The sequence below is a fragment of the Dryobates pubescens genome, chromosome 4 (assembly GCF_014839835.1).
Source record: "Dryobates pubescens isolate bDryPub1 chromosome 4, bDryPub1.pri, whole genome shotgun sequence".
NCBI classification, from domain to species: Eukaryota; Metazoa; Chordata; class Aves; order Piciformes; family Picidae; genus Dryobates; species Dryobates pubescens.
Genome location: NC_071615.1, coordinates 9345051 through 9372715, shown reverse-complemented (window position 1 = coordinate 9372715; position 27665 = coordinate 9345051). Strand labels below are relative to the sequence as shown.

At 42.0% G+C, this 27665-nt stretch overlaps 1 protein-coding gene across 1 annotated transcript in view; it reads right to left on the bottom strand.

Moving 5' to 3' along the window:
• Positions 1-27665, bottom strand: part of MYH11 (myosin heavy chain 11) — a 54240-nt gene that overhangs the window by 7314 nt on the left and 19261 nt on the right. Inside the window, exons 5-36 of the mRNA XM_054180438.1 lie at positions 23027-23129; positions 20760-20780; positions 18297-18389; positions 17393-17456; positions 15823-15921; positions 14740-14883; positions 14269-14364; positions 13706-13824; positions 13392-13544; positions 12764-12937; positions 12406-12579; positions 11835-11949; positions 10817-11010; positions 10534-10655; positions 10351-10420; positions 10053-10213; positions 9246-9354; positions 8197-8328; positions 7701-7907; positions 7182-7319; positions 6426-6549; positions 5973-6144; positions 5197-5409; positions 4930-5074; positions 4633-4839; positions 3533-3637; positions 3278-3430; positions 2626-2874; positions 2178-2390; positions 1277-1489; positions 788-949; positions 55-183 (exon numbers count right to left, since the gene is read on the bottom strand). Coding sequence (XP_054036413.1) covers positions 55-183; positions 788-949; positions 1277-1489; positions 2178-2390; positions 2626-2874; positions 3278-3430; positions 3533-3637; positions 4633-4839; positions 4930-5074; positions 5197-5409; positions 5973-6144; positions 6426-6549; positions 7182-7319; positions 7701-7907; positions 8197-8328; positions 9246-9354; positions 10053-10213; positions 10351-10420; positions 10534-10655; positions 10817-11010; positions 11835-11949; positions 12406-12579; positions 12764-12937; positions 13392-13544; positions 13706-13824; positions 14269-14364; positions 14740-14883; positions 15823-15921; positions 17393-17456; positions 18297-18389; positions 20760-20780; positions 23027-23129 — 4573 coding nt within the window. The remainder of the gene's footprint in view (positions 1-54; positions 184-787; positions 950-1276; positions 1490-2177; positions 2391-2625; positions 2875-3277; positions 3431-3532; positions 3638-4632; positions 4840-4929; positions 5075-5196; positions 5410-5972; positions 6145-6425; positions 6550-7181; positions 7320-7700; positions 7908-8196; positions 8329-9245; positions 9355-10052; positions 10214-10350; positions 10421-10533; positions 10656-10816; positions 11011-11834; positions 11950-12405; positions 12580-12763; positions 12938-13391; positions 13545-13705; positions 13825-14268; positions 14365-14739; positions 14884-15822; positions 15922-17392; positions 17457-18296; positions 18390-20759; positions 20781-23026; positions 23130-27665) is intronic.

Below are 27665 nucleotides of genomic sequence, written 5' to 3'. Positions count from 1 at the left end.
CTACTGAGAGTCATGGGTTGCCTGCTTCATATTGCTCTAAGTTTCCCACTTTACCTCCTGAAGCTGGATGAGTTCTGTTTCCAGGCTCTTTGCTTTCTTCTCATTTTCTCTGGCTGTAGCAAATATTTCTTCTCTGGCAGCCCGTGCATCATCCAGCTCTCGTTGGTAGTCCTTCATCTGAGCCTTGTTGAGAAGAATAACAGAGATTAATTTCTGAGCCTTGCTCAGAAGAATAACAGAGATTTGTTTTTGTCTGGCTTTATTACGGTTGTGGCAGAAAGAAATGTGGACAGAAAGCAAACACAGATATTTACACAATCATAATGCTTGCTTAACCTGCATTTTTTTCTGGAGAGATCAGCTAGCACATGGTCTGAAATGCTATTCAAGTAAAGCAATGCTTCCACTTGCACACTCTGTCCTTCATCATGCTTCTTGTCCATATTTCCACCCCATACTTGAGTACATGTGCAGTCTTAATCTTTGTGCTCCATCTCTTTTCTGTTTGGCTGCCAGCATATGACAGAACTGTTGATATGGAGACTTGCAGCACAACCGCCAAAACTGTAGTTCAGGGACAAGATGGTTCCTGCACAGACTTTTTGCTTTTGAGTCAGGTTGAAACCAGAATTGAAGTCCTGTAATAGTTATTTGTCCTGTAGCCCTTTCTCTGCATGTGTTCTTTCATGTGGGAAGTCAGTAGCGTATGAGCTCTGTCACCTGACTTTCATATTGTGGCTGTACAGAAGACAGCAGCAGGGAAAGCTGTCTTTGTGAGATTGCATACCTGCAGTTTGCGAAGCTGCTTGATGGCTTCTTCACGACCTTTGTTAGCAGAGTCAGCTTGGCTTTCCAGATCTTTAACATCCATCTCCAGCTTCTTTTTGGCTGCAGCTGCCAGGGCACGTTGCTTCCGCTCATCTTCCAGTTCTGTTTCATATTCATGGAGCTGATTATTAAAGAGAACAAGCACAGTTTAGGGAAAGGTTCTTCTGCCTGTGTCAGATCTATCGCACGATACAGGTTGCGGTGCTACACAGATACATCTGCAGGCAGTTGTGCATCAGCTACTGGCATAGGGGAAAGAAAACTGTTAAGCACTTACATGCCTTTCTCAGTTCAATAACCCACTCCCTTTTTCTTTTTTCTCTGCCAAGCCCAAGGCAATGTAATGTTTTCTTCTCATTATAGTACAGTGCTTTTAATAGTGGCCTGAGGCTGGCACCTTCAACTGGCTTGGTGAGTAATTTACAAAGGTAATAGTAGGGAATGGTACCTGTCTAAGGAGTTGTCTTTTCTTCTCCTCATTCTGTTCATCTCTGGCTTGTAAATCTCTTTCAAACTGGCCTTTCAAGGCCTGCATGTTAACCTCCAGCCTGAGTTTGGCATCTTCAGCAGCCTGTAGCTCATCCTCTAGCTCTTCTAATTGGGTCTTCATCTCTTCTACTTGCTGTTCAAGGGTGCGTTTAGATTTCTCCAGTTCATGCACCTTTCAAGCAATGACAATTTCATAGACTTGTTAGAAGAAGTAAAAATAATTCTACTTAAACAGTCTGCCTGCAGTATAGGCCACATGTGAAAGCATCAGCTATGGGCAATGAATGAACTCATCTGCACTGAAAATGGTAAATTAGCATTTTTTGTACACTTGCAAGTCTGTCTTAAAATAACCTGAGATTCTTTTTATCCCAAGTGTTCATTTTTAATCTAGTAAAGTATGGTAATTGCATTTATTTAGTGTCAGAAGTAACATTATCATGTCACTGTAGTAAAATAAGTGATTGACAGTGCATCAGTAGAAATTTGCTGCAGCTGTATGGGTAAATACTAGGTTTGTGCCAAAGATACAACTAATAAAAGCAGATTTGTGGAGTTTACAACTTCAAAGCTGCTTAATAAACTAGTACATTATTTGGCATCTTTAAAATGTATTTTTCAGTCTTAGAAATCAATGCAAATCTTCATGCTTGAAGTCACATTCAAGTAACTGTAACTCAGCTTTACTTTTAAAGTTGGGGCACAAATGGAAGAACCTTTGAATTCCTTATGAAATATCTGAACTTGCTGAACAGATTTGAGTGCTCGCAGAGAACTTCCCCCTCTGAACACAGCCATCTGTTTGTTAGCCTCTATTTGAAGTTATTGTTGTGGAAATTGTTTCAAGACCAAAAACTCACGTTCTTGCCAACATCATCTTTGGAGCTAACAAGATCTTCCATTTCAGCTTTCAACATTTTGTTCGTTCTCTCCAATTCTTCTTTGGCCTCCAAAGCTTCTTCAAGTGCTCGGGCCAATGACAAAGCCTTTGTTTCCTTCTCTCTGGCTTCGGCTTCTGCCCTGTCCCTTTCATCTGCATATTTGGAAGAGATGCTTTTCTCCTCAGCTAGCATCTGTGAGTTAATACAGGAAGTCATTAGTAAGGGTGGAAGGTTTTTTGTTGCAACTGTCAGCTGTTAATGACAGAGTAAAATGTCTGCCTTTTGATAAAAGTATAGAAATACATTAACCTGACCTACATGAAATTGAACTTGAGTTGATTGTTTGTCCCTGTTTTATCTTTCACTAAACCAGTCTGTGTGAGTTCCAGAAAAGTTAGGTGACAGCATAACAGGAGAGAATCCATACCTGATCAAACTTCTTCTGTTTCTTCTCCAGGTTGGAGACCAGCTGACGCTGGTTGTCCAAGTCTACCACCAGGTCATCCAGCTCCTGCTGGAGTCTGTTCTTGGTTTTTTCCAGTTTGTCATAAGAAGCAGCCTTTTCCTCAAACTGTTGTGTGAGATTTTCAATTTCCTTCTGAAGCTTCTTTTTGCCTTCCTCCATGGTTTCTACTGTGATGGTATATTCCTGTAGCTTCTTCTTCGAGTCAGACAGCTGCAATTTGAATTCAGAGGACAAATCTTTATAGCCATGACAGCACAGCAGACTACTAATGCCTAGGAATCTTACCTAATTTGACCAAGGTAGTGGACCAAGTTACTCATCACCCAGCCTTCATAAAAGGAGGTAGACCACAGACTAGTATGCACATACAGGCCTAATGTGCAAGACTAACTTGGGAGCACCTTGCATTTGTACCTGTCCTTGAGACCACACTTTGAAGAAGAAGGAGACTGCTGGCTCCATTGTAGAGCTTCACTGGTGCCATCTAGGCTAGCAGCACTAGTTCCCTGTGGTCTATGTGTTGTGACAAGGTAGTTTTACAGGTGTGAAACCTCTGGAATCACTGACAAATATGTCAGCGGCAGAGCTAGTGATTGAGCTGTGGCACTGATACCTGTATTGTCAGTGTTGAAATATGTCTCTCCAGATTTTGTTTTGCTTCTATTTCTTCATCCAACTGCTCTTGCAAGCTGTTCTTCTCGTCCTCCAACTGACGAAGCTTGGTAGACACATTTAGCTTCTGCCTTGTTTCCTCCTGAAGCAGCTCCTACAGACACCACATCAATTGTCAGTGCAGTCGTTAGGTTAGGTGTTTTGATAGTGCATTTCATTCATGTTATAGGTGAGCTGTTAGTGGATGCAAGTTTACCTGGGTGTCTTGCAGCTGAGATCCTAGAGTTGCAACATCTTTGGTCAATTTGATTGTCTTGCTTTCTGCTTCGTTAAGCAAAGTAGTAACATTTTCAACCTCAACCTAGGAGACACCAGGAGAATGAACTCTGTTATTTTGCACAATGCCAAAATCTTCCTCCAAACTTCCATTTGCTCCAGATTGAAATCTTTATTTTGAACAGGACCTGAATCTGCTCCTGTGCTTCTGGGTCACCTCAAGTACCAACAGTGTTTCCAGTTACTGGAGTTTACAATTTTTCCATCATTTTTGTGGATTTGAGTCTTGTGGAACTAAACCCTGCTTACAAAATCTGCAGTGTCTGCTTGTGTCATCTTTGTGACCTGAGTATTGAGACCTCCAAGTCTAATGACATTGTTGCCTAGTTCACCTCACTATTTTATTACTATATATCAAACTCCAGTCATATTCATAAGACAACACTATTATGTTCCTTTCAATGAATGGCAAAGGGGAATGGGGATTTCATGGATTTTTTCCTTCTTCTTCCCAAGTTTGACAGAAGTTGATAAATTCTGTTTATATTTTTTAAATTTATCCACTAACTTGAAGAAAAGATTACTGCTTTCAGTGTCACTTTTCACTGGAGAAGCACGTTGCTTCCCAAGCTTATTTAAACATACAGCCTCACTGGAGACCAGAACAGTTTTTTGCCTAAGTTCACAATCAGATTAAAGACTCCTTCACTAAGCTCCAGTGTCACTTCTCTCTGAGTATATCTCGAGTGTTTAATAGCTGTCTAATCAACTTCCAGGAGTCTTTTCAGGGTTCTTCACTACCCAAAACCAGATGAACAGAAAGAAGCTGTGAAACATGTGACAGTCACTGAACTAGTGGTGCCACTGCGGGCTGCAATGTGTACAGAGGGCTGGTGGCACTAAAAGCTCTCACTTCCATGAGACAGTGGTTGTGATTGTTTACTTGTGTGATAATTGAGGGAGGAGTTCAAGGAAGGACCAGTTGATAACAGCATGAGCATTTCAGCTCAAGATTCCTCCACATACACCCTCATGAAACAGTATAAACCAACCTTCACAGCAAAAGGTCACAGTCCTTACCTGTAATTTATGAACTTTTTCGTTGAGCTCTGTCCGAACGCGCTCTCCATCAGTGTACTTGGACTGTAACTCTTGTAGCTGTACTTCCAGCTTCTTCTTCTTGTGCTCTACATCTTGTTTGGCCTGATTCAGGCTCCTGACTTCATTAGCCAGATCCGCATTTTCTTTCTCCAGTGTCTGCTTGTTCTTATCCAAGTTTGCTTTAGCCTACAATCACAAGATGGGGAAGGAAGATGTTCTATAAAAGGAAGCCATGATATCTAGAGGATAGCTTCAAGGAGACAGATTTCTGTTTACCCTTTTAAATTGTTCCAGCTGCTCTGTTAGCTCTTCCACAGCTTGAGTGTGCTTTTGCCTCATCTCCTGGACCTGGGCTTCATGAGTGCGAGTCTCCTCCTCCAGAGCTTTCTTCAGGACTGTGACCTCCTGTTCCCTCTTTGCTCTGGAAGGTAATAGCAGACAAAAATGTTCCAATCTCTAGGAAAACAGCACTACTGCACAGCCACTAGAGTGTGTGGTGCTGAGCCTGGTGACATTTGTGACACGTGTGCTGCATCTCCATACCTGAGCTCCTGCTGGGTGGCTGTGGTATCTAAAGTATCCTCAAGCTCTGTCTTAAGAGCCTCCAGCTCTTCACCTAGGTCTCTCTTTTGCTTCTCTGCTTTGTTTCTTGCAGCTTTCTCAGACTCCAAGTCTTCCTGGAGATCAGAGATGAGAGCTTCCAATTCACGGATCTTCTTGAGGGCATTGTTCTTCTGACTAGTTTCATCTTCAAGCCTGAGAAGAGAGTATTTAATTTTATATATATATACACATAATTTTTTCAAATTGCTTTGCAGAATTCAAGATACAGAGATTAAACATGTATAGGTTCTGTGCAAGAAAGTACTGAGAGTACCAAAGAGACCAGTGAAAAAAGGATCTGACACCAGGGCACAAAACCTGGACAATGCTGATCAGCTGATTCAGGCAAAACTGTGGCTGAGTGCTGTCCTACTTAAATTTATACAGAAAATCCACTAAGACACTGGAATGGATCAGGGTTAGGTTCTGAAGTAATTTCTGCCTTTTGCCTATGAACTGAGTCGTTACATTTCATTCTTCACCTGGCAGCACTGCTAATGCCATTGGGAAGAGGGGGTTTTGCTGATATCTGGAGGCAAGCTCCTGTGTCTATAGGCAAACAACAGCACAAAGGACATTTTGAAAACTGAGAAAGCATGCAGGGAGGATGTAACTGAGAGATGAGATTTGTGGCTGCAGCATCTCAGTATCTAGGGAGGGAAGACACATACTCAAGTCTGGAATTTCAACCTGTCTGCATACTCAGGAGTGAATACCTGGCTAGAGCAGCCTGCAGCTCTTCTTCCTTTTTGGCCAATTGTGCCTTCAGCTCAGCAATTTGTGCCTGGAGCTCTGCAATCTGCTCATGTAGATCACCTGACTCCCCTTCCAGCTTCCTCTTCAGTTTCTCCAGTTCTTGTCTGCTCTTCTCTTCTTTCTTCAGTCGCACTGAAAAAGGATTTTCGTCATGGGAGTGCAGTAGTGAAGGAGTCTTTAATCTGACTGTGAACTTAGGCAAAATACTGTTCTGGCCTTCAGTGAGGCTATACATTTAAATACACTGCCTTTGGGAAGCAATGTGCTTCTCCAGGCTATATTTGTGACTTTGGTTGGTTGGTGATGGCTTTTTTTTGTTGTGTTTTGTTTGGGGGTGCAGGAGGTGGGAGTCAGGGGAGGGAGAGTTTGCCAAGGCAAAAGTGTGATAAGAAAAATACTTTTGTTCATGTTACCTTCAAGCTCTGAAATCATAGATTCATGTTTGGTTTTCAGCTTTGTGAGATTTTTAGCTTTTTCTTCTTCTTCTGCAAGATTTGTTGTTAGGTCACTTATTCTTTCCTCAAGGAGTTTTCTTTCCTTAAGAAAAATAAAATGCTTCTATTAAGTGTCTGTCACTGGTGATCATGAAACTACTCTTTGCCACCTAAAAACATACTGTCTTTTACAGCTACATTTTTGAGGTTGTAAGGCCATCATTTCAATTTGTCAATTACAGAGAAGCTGAGGAGTGATGCCTTTGACTTCCATGTTCTCTGATCTGCTGCTATTAGAATCTTGTACTCACTCTAATGGCTAGTAAGCACAGGATGCAGTTCAGAGGAGCATCCCCTTTCAAAAAAATACTGGACTATGTGGTTAGTCCCAGTTTTAATAATGAATTTTGGTTGAAATTAGTTGAAAAACAAGAGAATTATTTACTCTACTCGAGACCTTCCACTGATTGTGCTTAACTGCTGTGAGCATTTTGCTAGAAGACATTCTTGCCACAGCAGGTCTCAAAACCAGTAGTCTTACACAATTTTGGGTTGTTTCAATGAAACATGCAAAAATTATCAGAAACCAGTTTGATAGGGGCTGCATTGATGGTCTGGTGAATCTGTATGCCCATCAGACTGTACAGCCAGGAGCATTCCTGTTGTTGAAGGAGGAGGTTTTCTCTCATCTTTCACTATTGTGACAAGGTAAGAAAATGGCCCCAGAAGGCTTACCTTGGTTAGCTTGTTATTCTGATCTTCCATTATGAGAATATCATCTTCCATTTTCTTTATCTTGCCATCTGCTGTTACTTTTTCAAGTTGCAGTTTCTGCCTTGCAGCTTCTTCTTCTTCCAGCTGTTCCTCAAGGTCCTTTAAGGGGAAAAAGAAATCCACAAAACATGAATTCTGGAAATAAAAATACTTCTTAGATGATAGGAAATGCTTAATTTTTGTCACTGTATGGGAGGCATGTTGTAGATTGCTGTTTTTATTAAGAAATAGTTGAACATTTGATGATTTATTTAGAAGGAAAATTTTGTTGAAATAATTTTTTGAGGGGAAAAAAGAGGATTTAAAATTGAGATGGGGAAGGAGGGAATGCTGGAGAAAAGAGTATCAACTGTTCTCACTTCAGTGGCACAGACACGTTCTGCAGAGGACTGTATAGCAAGGACTTACATAGGCTGAAGTGGTTTTTTTTCTCCATGAGCTTCAAGTTATTCTCTGTATTTGTCATTTTTGTCTCCTTACCAGCATTTGTTGTTGCATCTTTTTCTTTTCTGCTTGCAACTGCTGGCTGCGTTCCTCCTCTTCCTCAATTCTGGCTTCCATCTCATGGAGAATCTCTTCCAGCTCTTGTTTCTTAGCAGCTAAACGGACTCTCATCTCTTCAGCTTCAGCATATAGCTCAGTTTCTGCCTGAAGCTGTTCCTGAAGGAGGTTCTTCTCTTCACAAAGCTATGCAAATAAAGTGGAGAGGAAGTTAAGACTTCGATTACGAATAAATTGTCTGTGACTAGATGAGACAGTCCCAGCGTGCAGGCAGGCAGCTCTACCACAAGACCTTCTGTGGGCATTAGGTCTCTACTGAAGGAACTGGTAGTTTGTCTGCACTAAACTTTTGTTCTGGACTGTTGCTGTGAATGCAATTATGAGCACAAAGAACAACCCTCCCTTTTCTTGTAATAGCATCTAGAAGTGGTGAAAGAACAGCTAGTATTTCCCAGGGGCTTGGAGCTGGGAATACCTGTGAGTGTTTCAGTTCCAGCTCCTTCAATTCACTCTCTGCTTTTTGTTGTCTTTCCTTAGTTTTCTGTAGTTCTTCATCCTTGGCCTGCATTTCTTCTTCTTGACGGGTGACTTGCAGCAATGGTTTCACCTGAATATAAAAGAATGTTTCCTGTCAGTGTCCATTCTAGTGAGCATGACACAAAAAGGTGCCAGACTGACTGGCACTGACAGCAGCACTGTCTGTTGGTGCTCCGGTAGTGGACAAATGTCCTGCCAATCTTGATGTAACCATCTTTAAGCTAGGAAGCTTCTACAGTGTTGCTCTTGGACATCTCTGTGCATTCTTAGAGCCTTGTGAGCACTTCTGCCTCTGAAAGTGTCACTTTCTGAACGGCTTCAAGCCTGGTTTTGTACACTGATAATATACAAAGGCTACATCTGCATAGAAAGACAATGTGTACACACAGGTGTGTGTTGCTGCCTGCTTCTGGTTGCAGAGGAAGTTGCTATCAGTGCAAGCAGAAACAGTTTTCTGAGTCCAAACTGAAGGGTGTTCCTGAGAAGAACACCATGTCTCTTCAACAGGAAAACAAACTTGAGCTGCTTGAGTGCCTAGCATGAAGATGCCCTAGTTAAGGAACTCCTGAACTACTGAGTGCTCTGTAGATAAATAACTTTGCATGTTCACAGAATTCAGTTTTTGTTGTCTTACTCCTCCCATGAAATTATTTCATTTTTGGCAATTGAAGTCCCCAGTCATGCAAAATCTTTAATGGATTTCTGTTTAACTTGTTTGTTTTCTTCTCAAGCCAGAGCTAACCTTAGTATTAATGCATTATTGCAGACTGATAGATGGGGATACATAGAATACATAGAATAAACCAGGTTGGAAGAGACCTTCAAGATCACCGCGTTATGTAACTACCTCTGGCCCAAAATTTTGTGAGAGTACCGAGGCTTTTGCCATCAGCTGAAATCAACTTTGGAACAAGGAGCATGCCTTATAATGTGACCTTCATTTCTCTTGAAAAGCTTAGGAGAGCTTCACTGACGGCAGTCACTCACTTTAGTGAATAGTCTCCACCACTGCCAGTTCCTCAGCTTCAGGTAAGCAGCACAGTTTCTCTGTATAACCTTCATTGCAGTCAGCTGTTGCTGTCTCTTGGCGAAGGCTCTGTCATTACAAATATAAAGCACATTGGTTCAGGCTGAGAACACAAGGTGTCTGCAGGATACACACATTAAGCAAAGAGTCATGAGAGGCTGCTGATTAGCCACATGGCTTGAGAATCATGGAATCATACAATGGTCCAAGCTGGAAGGGACCTCCCAAGGTTATCTAGGCCAACCTCCCCACAATCAGCAGGGACATCCCCAACTAGACCAGGCTGCCCAGGGCCTTGTCAAGCCTCACCTTTAATTTCTCCAGGGAAGGGGCCTCAACCACATCCCTTGGCAACCCATTCCAGTGTTTCACTACCTTCACAGTAATGTAGGAAAGAATCTGGCACAAGATCTTTCAGCACTTCAACACTGCCTGTGCTTTCTTGAGGAAGGGTGATAACTTTGCTTAGCCTTCTGGATAACTCTGCTTAGCCTTCTGGTGTTTTATGAAACTCTTCTGATTTTTAGCTGTTTGCACTCTACAGCTAGGGTCATTGCCTCAGAAACCTTACTGTACAGAGTATGTGAGAAGCCTCACAATGTAACTGCTTCCCTGTAATTACACTAAGAGTCTTCAGGGAGGGAAGCGAGTCCTTCACTGGACACATGTTGAGTTCTAATACATTATAAATAACAGGTAATAAAAAAATATTCGTATCTTCAGTTTGTTACACAGAGAACATTAATTTTCTTAGCAAGTATTCTTACTTTCTTGCTAGGTAGCCTCGGCACTGAGCCTGGAAGGTGATGATAACATCTGTGATCTTCAGGTCTCTCTCTTCTTCCAGGTGAGCCAGAACGCCAGTTCTGAAGAAAATTTTACTCTGCCCAATTCTGTACAAGTTGGGATCAAGTTCTAATGCTTTGATCTGGAGGAAAATAGGGATATTTGTAAACTCCAGTGCTGAGGTTTAGGGTATTACAAATTGCTTCTCACTACTCTCAACAGCTTTTATGTGAGAAGTAAGAGAGCTGATTATCAGGACGATCCAAAATGTTTCCTCACCATCAGTATGCAAGCCTGCTTCCCATCCATGAATCCTTTAGGAATGGCATTTGCAGCAAGAATTTCATATCTGCCAAAAGACATTGATGTTAGGGAGGTTGAAATACATCAGAGTGTTTTGTACAAAGATGTGTGTGACACCATGATTAAACACAGAATCAGGAGCGAGTGAGGGATCCCTACCGCTGCCGGAATTCCTGGAAGACGATCCTGTTGGGGAATCCCTGCCTGCAGATACGAATTCCTTCCAGGACACCATTGCAGCGCAGCTGCTCCAGCACTAAATGGGCATCAAGTTTGCCAGCCTGAAGAGGGAACAGAAACAGGTTTTAGCACAGTGGAAATTAAAAGCAGTGGTGCCAGCCACATGCCTATGTTTGGACACATCACTCATTGTACCGGTACAGTGAGTGGCTCAGCATGAACAATGTGTCAGCAGTTGGAAAACTGAGCATTTGAAACTTACCCTTTTCTCATGATTTGGGATGATACAGCGGACAAAGTTGGGATTGGTATTCCTTAAGGTGGTCATCAGTTTGGTCAGCTGCTCCTTATAGAGTTGTCCAACAGTCCTGAACATGCCTTTCTTGGTTTTTGAAGCACTAGGGAGTGAGCTTTCAGTCATCTTGGCCATCTGGTCCAGCCCAACTATGCGATCCACTGAAACAGAAAAAAGGAATGGAATTCTTATACAAACTGTGCTCACCTCATGTTACACCTGTTACTGGCAATGGTAAAATTGCAGTTTCCCAAGCAGACCAATGTATTTTTGATGCCATAGAAGCATACTAACAAAAGCACTGGAAGAGCCTGGTGAGTAGATTGTCTGTCAAACATGAAAATGAGGATCTTTGTTAACTGGGGGCAGAATGGAGCAGCCATTTTATGTCTGCTTTAAACAGGTTGGTGTCAGGACCAGGAACATCTCATGACTCCCATGTTACCAGTGGTTCTCAAAGTCTAGCTAATGATTTCCCTTACTTATTTGTTAATTCAGAGCCACCTTGCTGGTGTTTGCATGCACATGAGTCACCACGTATTAAATATTGATACTGTAGTGTGTGTGTGTTGCAGATCCAGGTAACTTCTGCCTGAGGTGGTTGAAATTACACATCACCGGAGAGAACGTGCAAGACTTCTGGGAGAGGAGCAGGTAGGGTCATTGATAAACCCCAAGGACAGCATGTACTAAATCAAGTCTACACTATCACGTATTAGGCAATGTTATAACAATAGAATGAATGATGTTAATTGTGTTGCTCAATAGTGGTAATTAAGGAATTTTACTGATAGTGCTTAAAGCACGGAAATGAGACTTTCCCAAAGTATGTCTTTGGAACACATTCTTCTTCTTTCTTAGTTCAGCCTCTTCTGTGTTTATAATTTGCACACTTGTATCTTGCCGGCAAGGGCTGGCTATCAGGAAGGTCTCTTAGGAGTTTCTCTCTTTCAGCCACACTTTGATTCAGAGTCACAATTCATACCATCTTTCCAGAGGTCTGCTACAAATTTGTCTGAAGACTGATTCAGCAGAGAAGTCACATTGTCGTTTAGGGGATCCATGTTCTTAGTTAGCCAGGCACTTGCATTGTAGGTCACCTGCGGAAAAGAGTGCTGTGTCAAAAATCTGTTCTTCCTAGAGGAGTCTGGAGTGTGCAAGAACAAGGGGGTGGGGTGCTACCAGAGCATCACACTGATGAGAGTGATGGGAAAGGCTCTTTGTGGCTGAGAGCCAAGTTCTTGCATGCACTAGTGTCTGAAAAGCTTTTTGCAGACATAAACATACTCAAGTTTAAACAAAACCATTGAAAATCTGTTTGCTAGGCAGGAATCTGAAGAGCCAGGAGCTTCAATAACCCTGGTGCTGGTTATTTTCTTTTCATGTGACCGTAGCACTACCACAAATGTTTTGCAAATCTGATTTCATGTGTTCTGTAATTAAAACCCTTAATATATACATTCTGTAATTAAAGCTGTCCCTTCTGATACAGCTACTGTTTGGGCACCAAAGAATCAAAGTTTCCTAAGTCAGCATAACTCCAATCTGCCCAGTACCTTTCCTGCATAGTGCACTATACAGAACTCGGTTTTATCCTTGAGTTGCTTTGGCTTCTGGAACTTGGGATGGTTTCCTTGTTCTGAAATTAGTTTCTCCACAAAAGACGTGTCAGTAGCTTTGGGGAACCAACACTCCTCATCCAGCAGAGCCAGGACACCTGGAGGGTTGGTCTGCAATGTAAACAATACCAGATCAGCATCATCCCAGGCAGAGAACACCACCAGCTTCTTTATCCCTTATGACAGAAATCCTCCCAGGCAACAAAGAGTCTGAAATACCTTAAATGGCTCTTATACTAATAACTGACCCTGATGCAGCCTATGCAGTATCCCACCTACAGAGAGATAATCTTACTGGTCTTTCAATCAGCTCAATGCAAGGTTGCAGGTCGAGGCCAAAGTCAATGAAGTTCCATTCAATGCCTTCTCGCTGGTACTCCTCTTGCTCCAATATAAACATTGTGTGGTTAAAAAGCTGCTGGAGTTTCTCATTAGTGTAATTGATGCACAGCTGCTCAAAGGAATTGATCTGTGAAGAGGAAAAAAAGTGAATTCCTAATGTTAGACCTTCAGGAGAGGACTTGAAATTTGCTAGTTCCTATTTGCTAGAAAGATTAAATTTGCTAGTTCCTATTTGGTTTTATATAGTAAAATAACTCAAATATAGGGTTCCATATTTCTCTAACCTGTAAATCTTTGCACTGGAACCTGTTCAATAAACCATAAAAGCAGAGCCTGGCTCTATACATTGAGTCCTGCAGAAGCCTAGCAGGAGCATGCTGCCAGCCACCAGCCCTTCCTGCCCACAGGAGAGGCAAGTAGCCAGGTGCAGCAGGCCTCTGGATTGTGTTGGCCACATGCTGCAAGCCACCTTGAAAGAACCAAACTGGCTTTGTGTCTCTCTGCTTAAATGCTTGTCATCTTAAATGCAAACTGCTGTATGATCATAGGAGGTTAGCCAGCTTGTGTTCTTCAGTTCATACCTCAAAAATCTCAAATCCAGCAATGTCAAGGATCCCCAAGAAGGAAGCTCCTTGTCTTTTTGTTTTGTCAAGAGCTTTGTTTACACGAGCTAGAATCCAGCGGAAGAGACGTTCAAACTGTGCCTTGGCCAAAGCCTCTATGGCAAAGTCCGCCTGGAAGTAAAGAAAGTGTCAGTGGAAAGTAGAAACCAAATTAGCTTCTAATTTCTGTAGGGGTGAGACAGAAAAGTGACATTGGCCTTAAGACAAGATGCAAGGAAAAAAGAAGCAAAGAGAAGAGTTTTGGGAGAGCTGAGCAGACTGCCAGCACATACCTGCTCCTTGGTCTGAGCTTTCTGGACAACATCTCGGCCTACTTTGATCCTTGGGGTTAGAATAGATCTTGTGAAATCTGTCACATTAATCCCCATCAGGTGACACACCTTTTGTGCAGCTTGAAAAAAAGGAGGAGATATTATTTCAGACTGAGCTTTCTCTTAGCAGGTCATTAAGTGTGAACAGGAGCAGCTCAGCAAGTGCGTGAAGTTATTTATCTTCTCTAAAAGCTCCTCCATTGTACACAGAGAAGATGCCACTTGCCACAGAAGTATTGTGCAGAGTACTAGAAAAGCTAATGATAATTGAGCTAAGTTTAAGCATGAATGTTTTTAAAGCCTCTGATGTATATATAATATAACAATTAATTTAAAAGTACTGGTAAAGAGTGCTCACTGCTGCTATTTTATTAATTTATTTTCTTTATTTTCTTTTTTATTTTCTTTTTTTTTTTATTTTTTATTTATTTTCTCTATTTTCATTTATTTTATTTATTTTTTTTTTTAATTAATTTATTTTCTTAATGGTAATATTTTTTTTTTTTTAAGTGGCAAATTCATACCAGTGTTGTCTGGCATAGAAGCTTGATCAGTGTTTCTCTCCTTCTTGAAGACAATATTACCCAGTTGTAGGACAGATGAAACAACCCTCAGTATAGCTGTTGTAGAGAAAGAGATAATATAGTTAAGGAACAGCATAGACACTACTCCTACTGTAGCAGAGAATGCTGCTGTCACCACCTTTACACACACCCTGACAGGAACATCACCTAAATTTACTAAGGCTGGGATTTGCACTGCTGCCCTGCAAAGCAAGACAGTTTTTTTTTCCTTGGCAACCTTCAGTCACTGATGCAGGGGTGAGATGTGACAGAGTTCTGCTTCCACATCTGGTCCAAGGCTGAAGCCATGGGCTGATGCTGTTTCTGCCACAAGGTGTCACTTGGGGCATGGCAGTTTGCATCCACAGTCATCTCTGTATGGTGTCACTTACAGGTGCATGCCTTGAATCCAGTGTTGCTAACAATTCTTACCGATCTGCTCTTCCTCAGTAAAGCCCATAATTTTCATGGCTTCCAAGGTCTCCTGGAACATCTCATCATCTTGTTGAGAGGGAATAGGCACATAGCCGTGAGACAGAAAGGTGTAGTTGTTGAAGCCTTCCAGCAGCAGGTCATCTAAAAGCAAAGAAGAAAAGCTTCACATAAGTGCACCAGCTTAGTGCTTTTGGCTTCTAAGTTCCCCCACTGGACCACAGGAACCCTTCTGTTTCACTGAAGGAAGACTATGCTTGTGCAAGAACTTCAGGATGTTGTGCTGTGTATTTTCAACCTAACTCTTCATTTTGCAATCTTGTGTTAAGTTTCCAGTAGTAACTGAGGAATGTCTCTGCCCCTCAGTGTGATTTTGCACCCTGTGGACTCAAATCTGAGCCATTCTTCCTGACAGATTTTCACTTCACACCATGTGTAACCTACTTAATTACACCTCTCCCTGTGGGGATTCATATCAGGTAACAACCATAGCTGGCCGACCCAAAAGGCTCTTCAGTCCTATGCTGTAGCCAACAAAAGAGCAGCACAAAAAAAACCCAGGGTAAAATATGGAGTTATCTATTGCTTTATACATTCTTTTGCAACCAGTGATTTAAAGAGATACTATATTTGAACCATGATGTTTCAATACATACTGTTATGTCTAATCCTTATATTCTTTACATGCTCAGCATGCTGAAGCTATGGGTTCACAGGGTGATAATGTGCTGTGAGGAAGACATTATCTTAATTTATTTTAAAACCACAGCTTCTTTTGTGTAAGAAAATGATGAATTCTCTTCTCTATTAGTCTTCTCAGTTTCCTTCACAATGGGATCCGAATGGGTTTGCACCTGCTGTAGATTGAAACATCCCATAAACTGCAAACAACCTGTCTCAGGTGAGCATCAGTTGAAGCTTTTTTATCCTTCCCTTGAGGGAATTATTTTCTACAGCTAAAGCACTGTTTATTTGCAGAAAGGATTGAATTACATAGGCTTAAAGAAATTGAGAATAATTACTGAGGTGAAGCATTGCTGAGACTGTTCCATGAGATCCAAGAATCATTAGCAAGTCACTTACTTCTCATTTGTTCAGAAGCTCCAGCAATCAGGTAGTAAAAGATGTGGAAGGTTCGCTCATCTTTTGCCTGACGAATTGCTCGGGATTTTTCAAGCAGATCTGGTTGTCAAGTGTGTTAAAAACAAACCAACAGCGTATTTCAGTCCTTCCTTAATTGTGCCATCAGCCTCAGAGCCATCGATAGTGTTGTTGAAATCATAGAGTCATAGAATGGTCCAGGCCAGAAGGGACCTCCAAAGGTCATCTAGGCTGACCTCCCCGCAGCCAGCAGGAACATCCTCAACCAAACCAGGCTGCCCAGGGCCTTGTCAAGCCTTACCTTGATCTCCAGGGAATATCTCCAGGGAAGGGGCCTCAACCACCTCCCTGGGCAACCTGTGCCAGTGTTCCACCACCCTCATAGCAAAGAACTTCTTCCTGATATCCAATCTAAATCTGCCCTTCTCTAGTTTGAAGCCATTGCCCCTCCTCCTGTCACTCTCCATCCTTCCTGTAGGGCCTCTTCAGGTACTGGAAGGCTGCTATTAGGTCTCCCTGGAGCCTCCTCTTCTCCAGACTGAACAACCCCAGCTCCCTCAGCCTGTCCTCATGGCAGAGGTGCTCCAGCCCCCTGATCATTTTCATGGCCAAGAGCTTGTCTAACATGAACCTGTGCCTAATTTTGTGCCAGGAGCTCTGGTGTAATTCTCACCACAATGACTGTATCTATTTCCTGTCTTGAGGCCAGTGTTGTAGGTATGAAAGCAATAAAAGTGAACTTACTTATGGGCCACTTTTGTGACTACGCTCCTAAAAATGAAGCTGGCAATAGTGTAAATATTTCACCACCAGTCAGTGATTCACTTTTTAAGTGCTATAGCTAAAACTTCTGTCAAGACAAAAAAAAACCCCAACAGCCCTGATTTTTTTTCTAAAGGCTGCTTGTCAAAATAAGCACAGAAAGATAAACTTTCTGTTGTTTATGCTACAGCCAAGAAACAAGGGCCTTCACTGCTTATATTGGAGCAAGCAGCTGCTTCTCTATGCAAAGATGAGCAATGCAGCACTGAGGAGTCTGGCTACTTATTCATTTGTTCATTAAAACACACTGTCTTATAAACATGGCCAATGGAAGAGGCAACAGTGCCTGGCAAGAAAAGTCAGGGTAAGCTGAATTTGCCATATATGTCTGTACATCAAGGTTATTGATTCAAAACAAAATGACTGCATGGCTCCCAAGATCACATGCAACCCTAACCACAAAGCTGTCCGTTTCCATTACTGCATTGCTGGGACTTGGTTTTTAAAGTCCTCTGCCGTTGCCATAGGTGTGGTGCTTCCATTTTCTGAAGCCATGTGTGAGGAAATGCACACTTTGCTATAGATGAGGAAACAGACCTGAAAATGCAAATCCAAGAGCAGAACAAATGGAGAAGCTGGTATCAGCATAAATGGAGCCACTTCCCTCCATCTTTGTTTACACCAGCCTCAGCAATATTTGCCTTTCTTAGGCATGCAACAGGGATTGTTTATCTTACTTCCTTCTGCTCACCCTACTTAGTTTCCAGTGCAGCTCATCTGAAAAGGATACAAGTCTCTATGTTTGCTCCGACAATGTAGCCTGTCACATCAAAGTTGATGCGGATGAATTTGCCCTGTGAAGGGAAAGCAGATCTAGATTGGGCTGTTCTTTCAGGTTGTGCCAGGTTTTCCAATATTAGCTTAATAAGACAGGTACATTGTCTTCTTAACAGTAACGTGATTGACTCCCTCCTGCTGGGGCAACCCGTGGAAAAGCCAGAAAGCAAGTGAACTTCTTTGATACTCCTTCTGCAGAAACTTGCCTCCACATTTCATCCAGGCCCTTAGAGAAAAGGAGTCCTCCCTGCTGGGCCAGGTTTTGGAAGCTGGGGTTATGACAACATCTGTTTTCTACTTCAGTTTCCAAAAGGTCAGTGACAAGGTCCCTATGCTAAGGTTCGTCTGCCTGGATCCCTGGACTTTTCAGGGAGAGAACAGAGATGGGAGAAGAGGGTTTACAGGAAAAACGGCCATCTGCTTCCACTCCCAGAAAAAGCTGTCAGCAAATAGTGACAGCCCTCAGCTCACATCATTCTAACTTGAATCTGTGAGGCTTTTCTTTCCTGTAGTTTTGAATTTATTAACTGCTCTTGCTAAGTCACAGTCACACTTTATAAGAAAGCATGGATTTTTGTTTTTAAATATGCTGAAAGGGAACATGTCCTGGAGCAGGAACTAACTGCAAGGCCATGCAGAGACTGCTGAATTGTGTGGAGACAACGGTACTGTTAAGTTTGAACTAATCTTTAATCTTCTGTAAGGCAAAATTCCTATTCAGAGAGGAATTCCAAATGCTTTTTAGGGGGTTTAGGATGCTCTTTAGAGAAGTACTGTTAAGGCCAATGTCTGTGCACTGTTTTAGAAGATGCTGTACCTTCCCCCACCCCAGACCCAGCTGGATGTCTCCTACTTACGAATCTGGAGGAGTTGTCATTCTTCACAGTTTTGGCATTTCCAAAAGCTTCAAGAATAGGGTTTGCCTGCAGAAGCTGTTTTTCCAGCTCACCCTAGAATTCATTCAGGTGCAGTTAGCCCAAAGCTTCATAATTACTTAATTAAAACCAATGCATGTACACTGGAGACAAATGTGAGAGATAATCGAAGCCTCTAACTTTATTTGGTGAGCACTGCACTTCATGTGGATTTGTCTTCATTTGCAGTTAATCTCTGTGTTTATGTATTTGTGCAGTTGACTGCTGTCCTGTACACATAACCCTTTTCCAGCTCTGTTGCCTGTGACAGGTCAGTCTATTAATCTGGTTAGCATCACGACTGGCCTTTCTTTTAAAAAGGGTCTTTCAATATCAAGTGTTGTTTTTTTTCTTTCCAGTTTAACATATTTTTTAGAAGGGGCATTCTAAAAGAAACCTCTAGCATGTCTTTTTCAAGTTAGTTTATTGATATCCTTTGCTAGCAAATGAAGATGTAATTAGAGTAACTTGCCAAGAATCATTTTAATGTAACGCAGCACAAAGCTACAAAGCACATTTCCCCAAGTCTATTAATAACGTTCCATGCAAGGCTATATAGGTTAAATATGCAAATGCATTGATGTATTTCAAACTGGGATAATGAACTCTCATGCAAAGACACCAAATTTGTATTATCTTGTTAATTGTGATTGGTAATTGCTAATGAAACAAACCATGCAATGAAAAATACATGCATTTAATACTCCTGTGTGTAAACAAATCAGTGAAGTTGAAGAAATCCTTTGCTTATAAACACAGCTTTTATGAGTGTTTCATTCAGCTCTGTCCTATGAGGTCACTCCCTTTCACATTTGCTTCTTGTCATGCTATCCTCTGACTACTACTCTGCAGTAACATGCATTATGTCAGATGACTCACCCTGAAAGCAGAGAGTCCTTGATAGATAATATGATATCATTTAGATATTTTTAATTAGAAAGTCTGGCAATATTTAGGTTGAATCTAGGTGAAATAATTTGGAAAATGAAGGTGCTCCTCAGTGTGCAAAACTGGTAATCTTTCTCTAAAGGCCATTCCTGAAAGTCTTGTGACTTAGGAAGCGATGATGAAAGCTGCCTCAAAACTATCACTATAAACCAGCAGATTGTTAACAAATAGCTGAACTTCACTGCATGGTCGTAAGAAAGGAAAATGAGCACCTTCCTGAGAGCATTGATCTTTTGAAACCTGAGGCTTGTATCAAGGCTGAATTTGAAAAAAGTAAAGAAAAACCCGATCAAAAATCTCCCCAGACTTACTGCCTAAGAGTTGTGGGAAGAGGGAAGGCAGATTTCAAACCAAATTAATCTAGGAGTCTGGAATAAGTAATAAATTCCTAAAAGTCCCTGAAGTTTTTCTGTACTCAGCAACTCTTCCCAGTTGCACTCTGTAAACTTATGAACTCCGCTGTAAGCAGAGGGTGTTGCTGAAATCAGGTGGTGGCAGCAAAGAGAGAGCCTAAACTGAGAGAGGTACCACCTGCTCATAATGAGAACATGTACTTGAGGTGTAAAACTGTCTCTTTAACAGCATTGTATGCAGTTCCCAGTCTCCACAGAGTTGCTTATGCCAGCAATGATTTTATTCTTTTAAATATTTTTTTAGGGGAGCTTGTCAAATGAAGAACTAAGAGGCAATACTTTGCCTTTTACCATAGCCGAAGTCTGAGAGGCAGCAGTCAGAAGGGGGGAAAAATAAACCCATTAAAAAAATATTCCCATTTGCCTGGCACAGAAGCAGAAAGAATATTCCAGCTGACCTGCCTATATTCCCAAAGCATTGGTATGCTGATACAGCATGCCAGAATACAGGAGGGCCTATGAGGGCTTGTAAGAAGCTGCTGTAACACCTGCAGACACTTGCTGCAGTGGGAATTGCTCTGGTACACATCACAGCAAGCTAAGAGCATGCTAACTTTTGTGGATGTGAACAATTCTCAACAGTCACATGAAAATGTACAAGTAAAATTGAAAGCAGTATCAAATGGAAAGCATGCAGCCAAACAAATCAACCAAACACTGTGAGGTTTAGGAATTATTTCACAACAGTCCTAAAAAGTTCAGCCTGAAGCACAAAAAGCATTTGGGTGTTTTCTTTCAGAAATCACATTGCTCAGCTTCAGGCTGAGTGGCTCTTTCAGGATCGTGGGAAATTTGATTCAAACACACACATACGAAAGAGAGTGATGCTGGAAAGATGACCCTGCCTGTGCCAGACCTCATCCTTTACCATGGAGCCTGACACAGTTAGAGTTGATTTGTGAGAGCCTTTGGTGCTATTGTTGCTTTTAATTGTATCACACAACATATTTCAACAAAATCTCTCTTAAATGTTGGAGGTGCAACAATAGCATGCAGGTCTGCACTCAGTGCCTTGAACACACACCAAACAGGCTAAGTTACTCACGTAAGAAAAAGATGGACCTTGCTGCATTGAATAACATGGTATAAAACAAATGTCAGTATCATTTCCATTACACAGACATGTTTATTGCTTTGTCCTGCATTAAAATAACCAATACACAGTTTCCATGCAATTAAACCAGGAACACAAACACAGAAAGTCAACCGCAGACATACCAGCAGTACAGATACCGGTAACAGGTAGAGAGCATTTTAACTGGAATAAAACCCACCCCAAACCCTGGAGCAAAGGGGTGGCACTTCCATACAGTCCTGGACTAGCCTCCCAGGACCAGACAAGGACAGATGTTTTAGGGCAAACCCCCAGTTCTTCTCTAGTACAACTGAGGCATTTTTGCTATTCATTTGTTTTTAATGACTGATGTTGCAGTGTTATTAGTCTCATTCACTGAATTGCTGTTTGTCAACATGTTGTTGAACAGGTCAGACTTTCTTTCAGCTCCTAACTGGTGGATATTTGCCTTCAGGTCTGTCTCAGGGCCAATTTGATCCCAAGATTCATGTAATTTCCCAGAGGAGTCAGCAGGAACTGCAGTTAGATGCCCATTAGGGATGGCCTTGAAACCACAAATTAATTTCCCCAGCCACTGAGCAGGGGCCCAATAGGAACAAATAAGATTTTTTGCATAAACAGCCAACAAAGGAAAATAATTACTTTAGTGTTGGACTGTTTCCACAAAATTTAATCACAGAGTTCTAGAAGATACTATGAAAAAGGGACATCTACTTCCTGTCCTGCCTCAAAGCGGAATCTGCTGCATGTACACAACAGTTATTTATGCTGGAAGAGGCCACGCTGGACACCCTTTGCCCTGGAGTCCTCTGTCTGCTGCCAAGCAGAGCAGACAAGGGCAGATGCCAGACCATGCACAGGTGTGGTTGGGAGGTTTTTACTTTGTTTCCTGCTACCCTAATTACTTCATTTGGAGCCAGTCTTGCATTTGGGACACACTGGAATGACTTCCTGAACTAAGCCTGGTTTATCACAAAGTGAACTGCTGTGTTTTGCAGAAGCTCAAGTAATGACCCCAGGGCCTGGAAAGGCAGCTGAGAGCCCCAGCCACACTCGTCATCTCTGGGAACTGACCAGGTAGCAGCTTGTATTATGGTTCAGAGCAAGAAAACAAACTTTGGCCACTAAGGCAAGACTATTACAAATTGTGGAGGAACAAAGTACTGTTAAAAAATTGTTCTCTCTGACAGAGCAATACAAACAAAAGACAGGTTTTCCACTGGGACTCTTCACCAGCTAGTGAAAAAACTCACTTGCTAACAAAGCCAATCAAAACTCTGCAAGTTTAAATGCTGCCTGCATCAAGAATAGTGTGGCCAGCAGGAACAGGGAAGTCATTGTGCCCGTGTTCAGCACTGGTTAGGCCACACCTTGAGTACTGTGTCCAGTTCTGGGCCCCTCAATTTAAGAAGGACATTGAGACTCTTGAATGGTGAGAGAAGGGCAACGAGGCTGGGGGGAGGCCTCGAGCACAAGCCCTACAAGGAGAGCCTGAGGGAGTTGGGGCTGTTTAGCCTGGAGAAGAGGAGGCTCAGGGAAGACCTTATTGTTGTCTACAACTACCTGAAGGGAGGTTGTAGCCAGGAGGGGGTTGGTCTCTTCTCCCAGGCAATCAGCACCAGAACAAGAGGACACAGTCTCAAGCTGCACCAGGGGAAGTTTAGGCTGAAGGTGAGGAGAAAGTTCTTCACAGATAGAGTTGTTAGCCACTGGAATGTGCTTCCCAGGGAGGTGATGAAGTCACCATCCCTGGAGGTATTCAAGTGGGGATTGGATGTGGCACTTGGTGCCATGGTTTAGTAGTCATGAGCTGTTGGGTGACAGGTTGGACTTGATGATCTTTGAGGTCTTTTCCAACCTTATTGATTCTATGATTCTGTGATGCAGTTGGGCAATGTCTTAGTTGAAAGCTTTCCCAAACTACTTAGTTCCCAGGGGGCAAGGGTAAAATAAGGACCGGAGCCCTTGCAGAGTTCAGGGTCTTCATGGGAGGATATAAATAGGTGCTATGCATGTGGAAGGCTACCAATATTTCTCTGCTAGTGAAGTATATTCTGATTTGATGCCTAAGGGAGTGTCAAACAAGCTTTTTTTTCCATAAACATAGAGCTATGACATAATTGTGTACTCTTACTATGTCAACTGTTTGGCAAGCCACAGATGTTGACTTGCTGCTATCACAGCTCAGTACAGTCCAACAGACTTGGTGAAGAGTTGAATATGAAGAGCTCACTTACAGTGACGCTGGTGTCCTTTTTGCCCTTATGTGATGAAGCAACAACAGCCAGGTACTGAATGACCTTTTTGGTATTTTCTGTCTTGCCAGCACCAGATTCACCTCTGAGGGGAAAGAAAGTAACAGAAAAGAAGGTAGGTAACTAGTGGAGTCCTTCTGCCATATCATGTGTTTAGTGCACAAAAACAGGACTAGAAACTGCCTGGCTCAGTTAGTGTTTACCCCTGAACGGCATCTCTCCAAATCCACCTGACTTCAGCGTGCAAAGAGCCATGCATGCATCAGAGCCTTATCTCTGTCTCATTAGTACTGGGGCTGGACACTGGGCCATTTAAGGCAATTGTAAAACATGATGCATTTTTGAACAGCAGTTCATCTTGCTTGGCAGCATCTGAACATTAACATTTATGAGAAGTGGAGCTGGCAAGGAGTGTGCTTGTATTTTAAGACCAAAAAATACAAAATCAAGTATGATGTGGTACAGAAGTAAGAAAAAAACAGCAGCAGCAATACAATAGTTTCCTTTCCTGAAACTCTGGCATTAGACTAATAGCCTGTATTAGTGCTGGATAATAAGCAAATGATCCTCCTTCATCTGAACTCCATTTTCAAATGCTTCTTGAATTCAGTGGGACCAAAGGTAGGACTGTCCTCCTAATAGGGTAGCAATGAACATCTCGAGTGGGGAGATGTCTGACCAGCAGAACTGGCTTCCCAGATTGGGTCTGTGCGTTGTCCCTTGGGAAGCATGAAAGCGCTGGTAGCTTTTCACTCCCAGAGGACTTTCAGGTTAAGTTTATTCACAACTTTGAGGCTCTGGCCAGCCTGATCTAGTGTGAGGTGTCCCCGCCCATGGCAGAGGGGTTGGAACTAGATGATCCTTGTGGTCCCTTCCAACCCTGACTGATTCTATGATTCTAACTCATAAGCCCTCTTTTAAAGCAAAACAGTAGCTTTCAAAGCACAGGTACAAAGACCAGATTTGCACAGCCTTTTCTCAGAAGAAAATTTTCAACCTGCTTTTCCCTCGCTGTCACCTTTCGTCATTTCAAGGCTTCTAAATACCTTTGGCTCTGATGATTATATAGATCAAAATGTTTTTATACTGTCCTGTCTCAGCAATCAAAAAAGAGCAGTAAAGTGGGTGTGGATGTAGTGAACAAGTTTTTCCAAACATGTTAAGCTAGTGCTGTGAGGAAGGCAACAGTCTAAATGTAAATTTGACCTCTTTGTCTTTGGATTTAAACTGAAATGGGTTTAAAATTAAAAAGAACAATAGATTCAAAAATCCCATGGAATTTGTCAGCTCTCTTGAAACTCTTTAGCTGGATCCATTGCAGTTCTGCTTCTTTTCCTAAATAGGAAATACAGGAGTTAATTTTTCCTACCGAAGGAGCAGTGATAAATGGACATTAAAAAATATGGTAGGTGCTGGGCAGAAATTTCACTATGGAATGACATTGATGTAAACCTTACGAAACCAGAAACAATTCCTGCCTGGGTTATGACATGATGAGAATTGTTTCTTCTGCCTTTTAGAGTTTCAGCCAGAAGTAACCGAGATGAACACGTTCCTTTTCGCAAGACTTGGGTTAATTTGCACAGTATAGAGGCCGGGTTCATCTCTGCCTGGGCTTCAGTGCTAAAACATTTCCATGTTTTATTGATAAAAATTAAGTGTCCTGGGAACAATTCCAAACCAAACACTCCAATTTGAAGACATATACATACAAAGTTTTCAAATAAATCTACCTTACAACTTTGTTTCTTTGGGGAAAAAAAATTAAAATAGAAGGACTTTCCTCAAACAAACTCCAGGCTTTGAACTATTCTATTTTATTAAAGGTTATTTGTAGTTCATCACTACAGGAATTGCATTTCCTTTCTCCCAGGGCAACAGTGCCCATCATTTGGCTTTCCCCTGACTCCCTCTGAGTATTACCATATAAGGCATCATTTTACTTGTAATTAGCCTACCGTCCTCTAATGCTGAAGTTACTCAACATTTTATTCCCTGCTTTCATCTTTAACTCTTTGCTCCTGCACAGGCTGAGGGGTTTCCTTCTTTTTGGTTTTTTTTTTTTGTTTGTTTTTTTCCCCCTGCAGATACACTTGGAGGCTAGAACTTCCTTTTCAAGTGGATGATAAAAAGTTCTTCAACGTGAAATGGAAAAGAAGGCAGGATCTCAATAGCTACAAGTACGAAAAAACCCCTGAAAGGTCAATAAATAATGAAGGATAATGTTCATAGCTGATGAATAGATTGAATTTTTCAACACAGCAGATAATCTTTAAATGTCCATGATAACAGACAGGTCTGATAAACATGTATTTGTTAAATAGCAGCCCTCATACTCTGAAGGATGCATCACAGCTGTGTGGCAATGTCTAGATTTCATCTCAGTGATAAAATACTGTGTGTTTGATAACTAACTAATGAGGAGGAATGGCTAGATCAGGTTCCATGCCTCATAATATAAAGAAGCTTACGAGGGTAGAGACCCAGTAGGAAGAGAGCATGTGAATCTCTTAGTCTGCTTTACAGATGGATGAAATTCTTCCTACAAGTCTTGAGCCACAACATGCTGATTTTCTTTGCTCATGCCTTGAAGTACTATAATTTTTGGGCTGAGGGAAACAATTTTCATTGTGAGGTGGAATGAAGAATCCCACCTGGTTTAAACTCTGTGTGCTTTCTCAAGCTCAGTGACTGAATTTGTGAAGATGAGTCTTTTTTCTTGAATGCATCTTTCAGTGGTTTTGGACATGGGCTGTGCACAATGAGGTTCCTCCCAGGATGCATTGCCTCTTCTCTTTCAAGGGTTGGTTTTCCTCAGTTTTTACCCCTAAATTATTTTCCAAAGTAGGTGTTCACCATATAAACCCTGTTACCACTGTCCTAATCATGATCTTTTGCTAGCAAACTGCTGATTTGTTCAATTGAGGCATCTCGAATTATTCTTGTTGCCTGCCATACGTAGAGGCAGCATGTTTGCTGCCAGCACTGTTCTTTGAAGCCAGCTCACACAAAAAAACAGTTCAAAGGCAGGTCCCACTGCACAGCTCTGATCAGCCCAACATTACTGTATCTACTTCCCAAAAAAGGTTTTTCTTCTAAAGAAAGTCCTTGCCTTTCCCAGAGCAGAAGTTTCCTCTAGAGTTGCAAGCTTGATCTTCTGGAAGCAGCACTCTCACATTGTGTGGCATAGTTTAAAATTATTCTTTCCTCATTTCTTGACAGGCATTGTTTTAGGAGCTCCATATAGGATTCAAAGCACCTAAGCTCATGTGTGTAGTACTCAGCTATAATAGAGCTTTTGGTCCACATGAGCTACTAAATCCTCCATGATTCCATTACCTTCACCTTAAAGTTATCCTGGTTAAAATAGGCTTCTAAATTAGGACAAGTTGAGACTAGCAAGGTGGCCCCACTGTTGTGGGGTAAGCCTGTGGTATAGCTAGGACTCTGGTATGTTTGGGTGAAACTGGGAATATCAGTGTAAAAAGTGTAGGCTCTGGATGAACATTTGAAAGCTTTCTGTATTATGATACAAGACTTTGCTTAATTCCACTTTTGTAAACTTCTGCAAAGTAACAGCAAGGTTTCTTTCCAGCATTTACTGCACAAAAATTGCCCGTTCACACATCTCTCAATCCGGCAGAGCCTCTGGAGAGTGCTCAAAGAGGTGCTCCAAAGCACATTAGGGCTTGGCAGCCTTCATCCTGCATTATGAGATGTGCAAAGATAATGAAGATCATTGTCCTAGAGCTGTGTCTCAGAAGCCAGCTCGCTGATCCCCCTAGTTTACTTATAAAAAGAATCCCAGAAGAGAGCGAGCTGGTTCAGCACCAAGCTCCACCCTGGGGCTAGAGCCACACAAGAGATCTGTGTGGGAGACGGCCAGGCAGCAATGCTTGCCAGCTCCAGCCTTGGAGATTCACTGAGCTGGGAAAGAAGAGTTCAGCTCTCTTGTGGAGGCCTCTTTTGACTAATGGGGCTTTGCATTTTGGAGGATGTTCTAGATAACTCTGCTTCTTAACATGTGTCAGGGGAGAAACTGGGCTGAGGTCCTGGGGCCGGGTGAGGCTTTGGAGAGTTTTGCCAAAAAGAGAGAGGGGAGGAAGGGGAAAAGGGCAGGTTGGTCACTGTCTCACCCAATATTTTTCCTATTAATGTGGAAACAGCACCCTATTACCATATGTTTGTATAGAAGCCATTCAAACTGAATGTATGTCTAAAAAACCAGTAAAAGGTAATGAAAAAGTGTTTGATTATTTGTCCAAATCAAGTGCTTAGCAAGCTTTTGTTTTCACAGGCTTCACTGGCTACCCCAGTCGTTCAGAATTTTGATCAGACATTTTCTCATTCATTCAAGGTGGTTTTTAAGCTGAAACTTGTACACAGTCCCTTCAGCCACAGCAACTTCTGTAGCATTTTATAAAATTATGCAGATTGTTTCCACTTGACAGCTGAAAACCAAGCGAACTTTTTTTCTCTCTGTACAGACAAATAAGGGCAACAGGGATGATAAACCAGCAGTGGTTAAAGTTGTGTGTACATCACTCTGAGCTGGACTAATCTTTCTGGTTTAAAAGACGTGTGAGGGCTGTTCTAAGCCATGGATCACCCAACACACAGC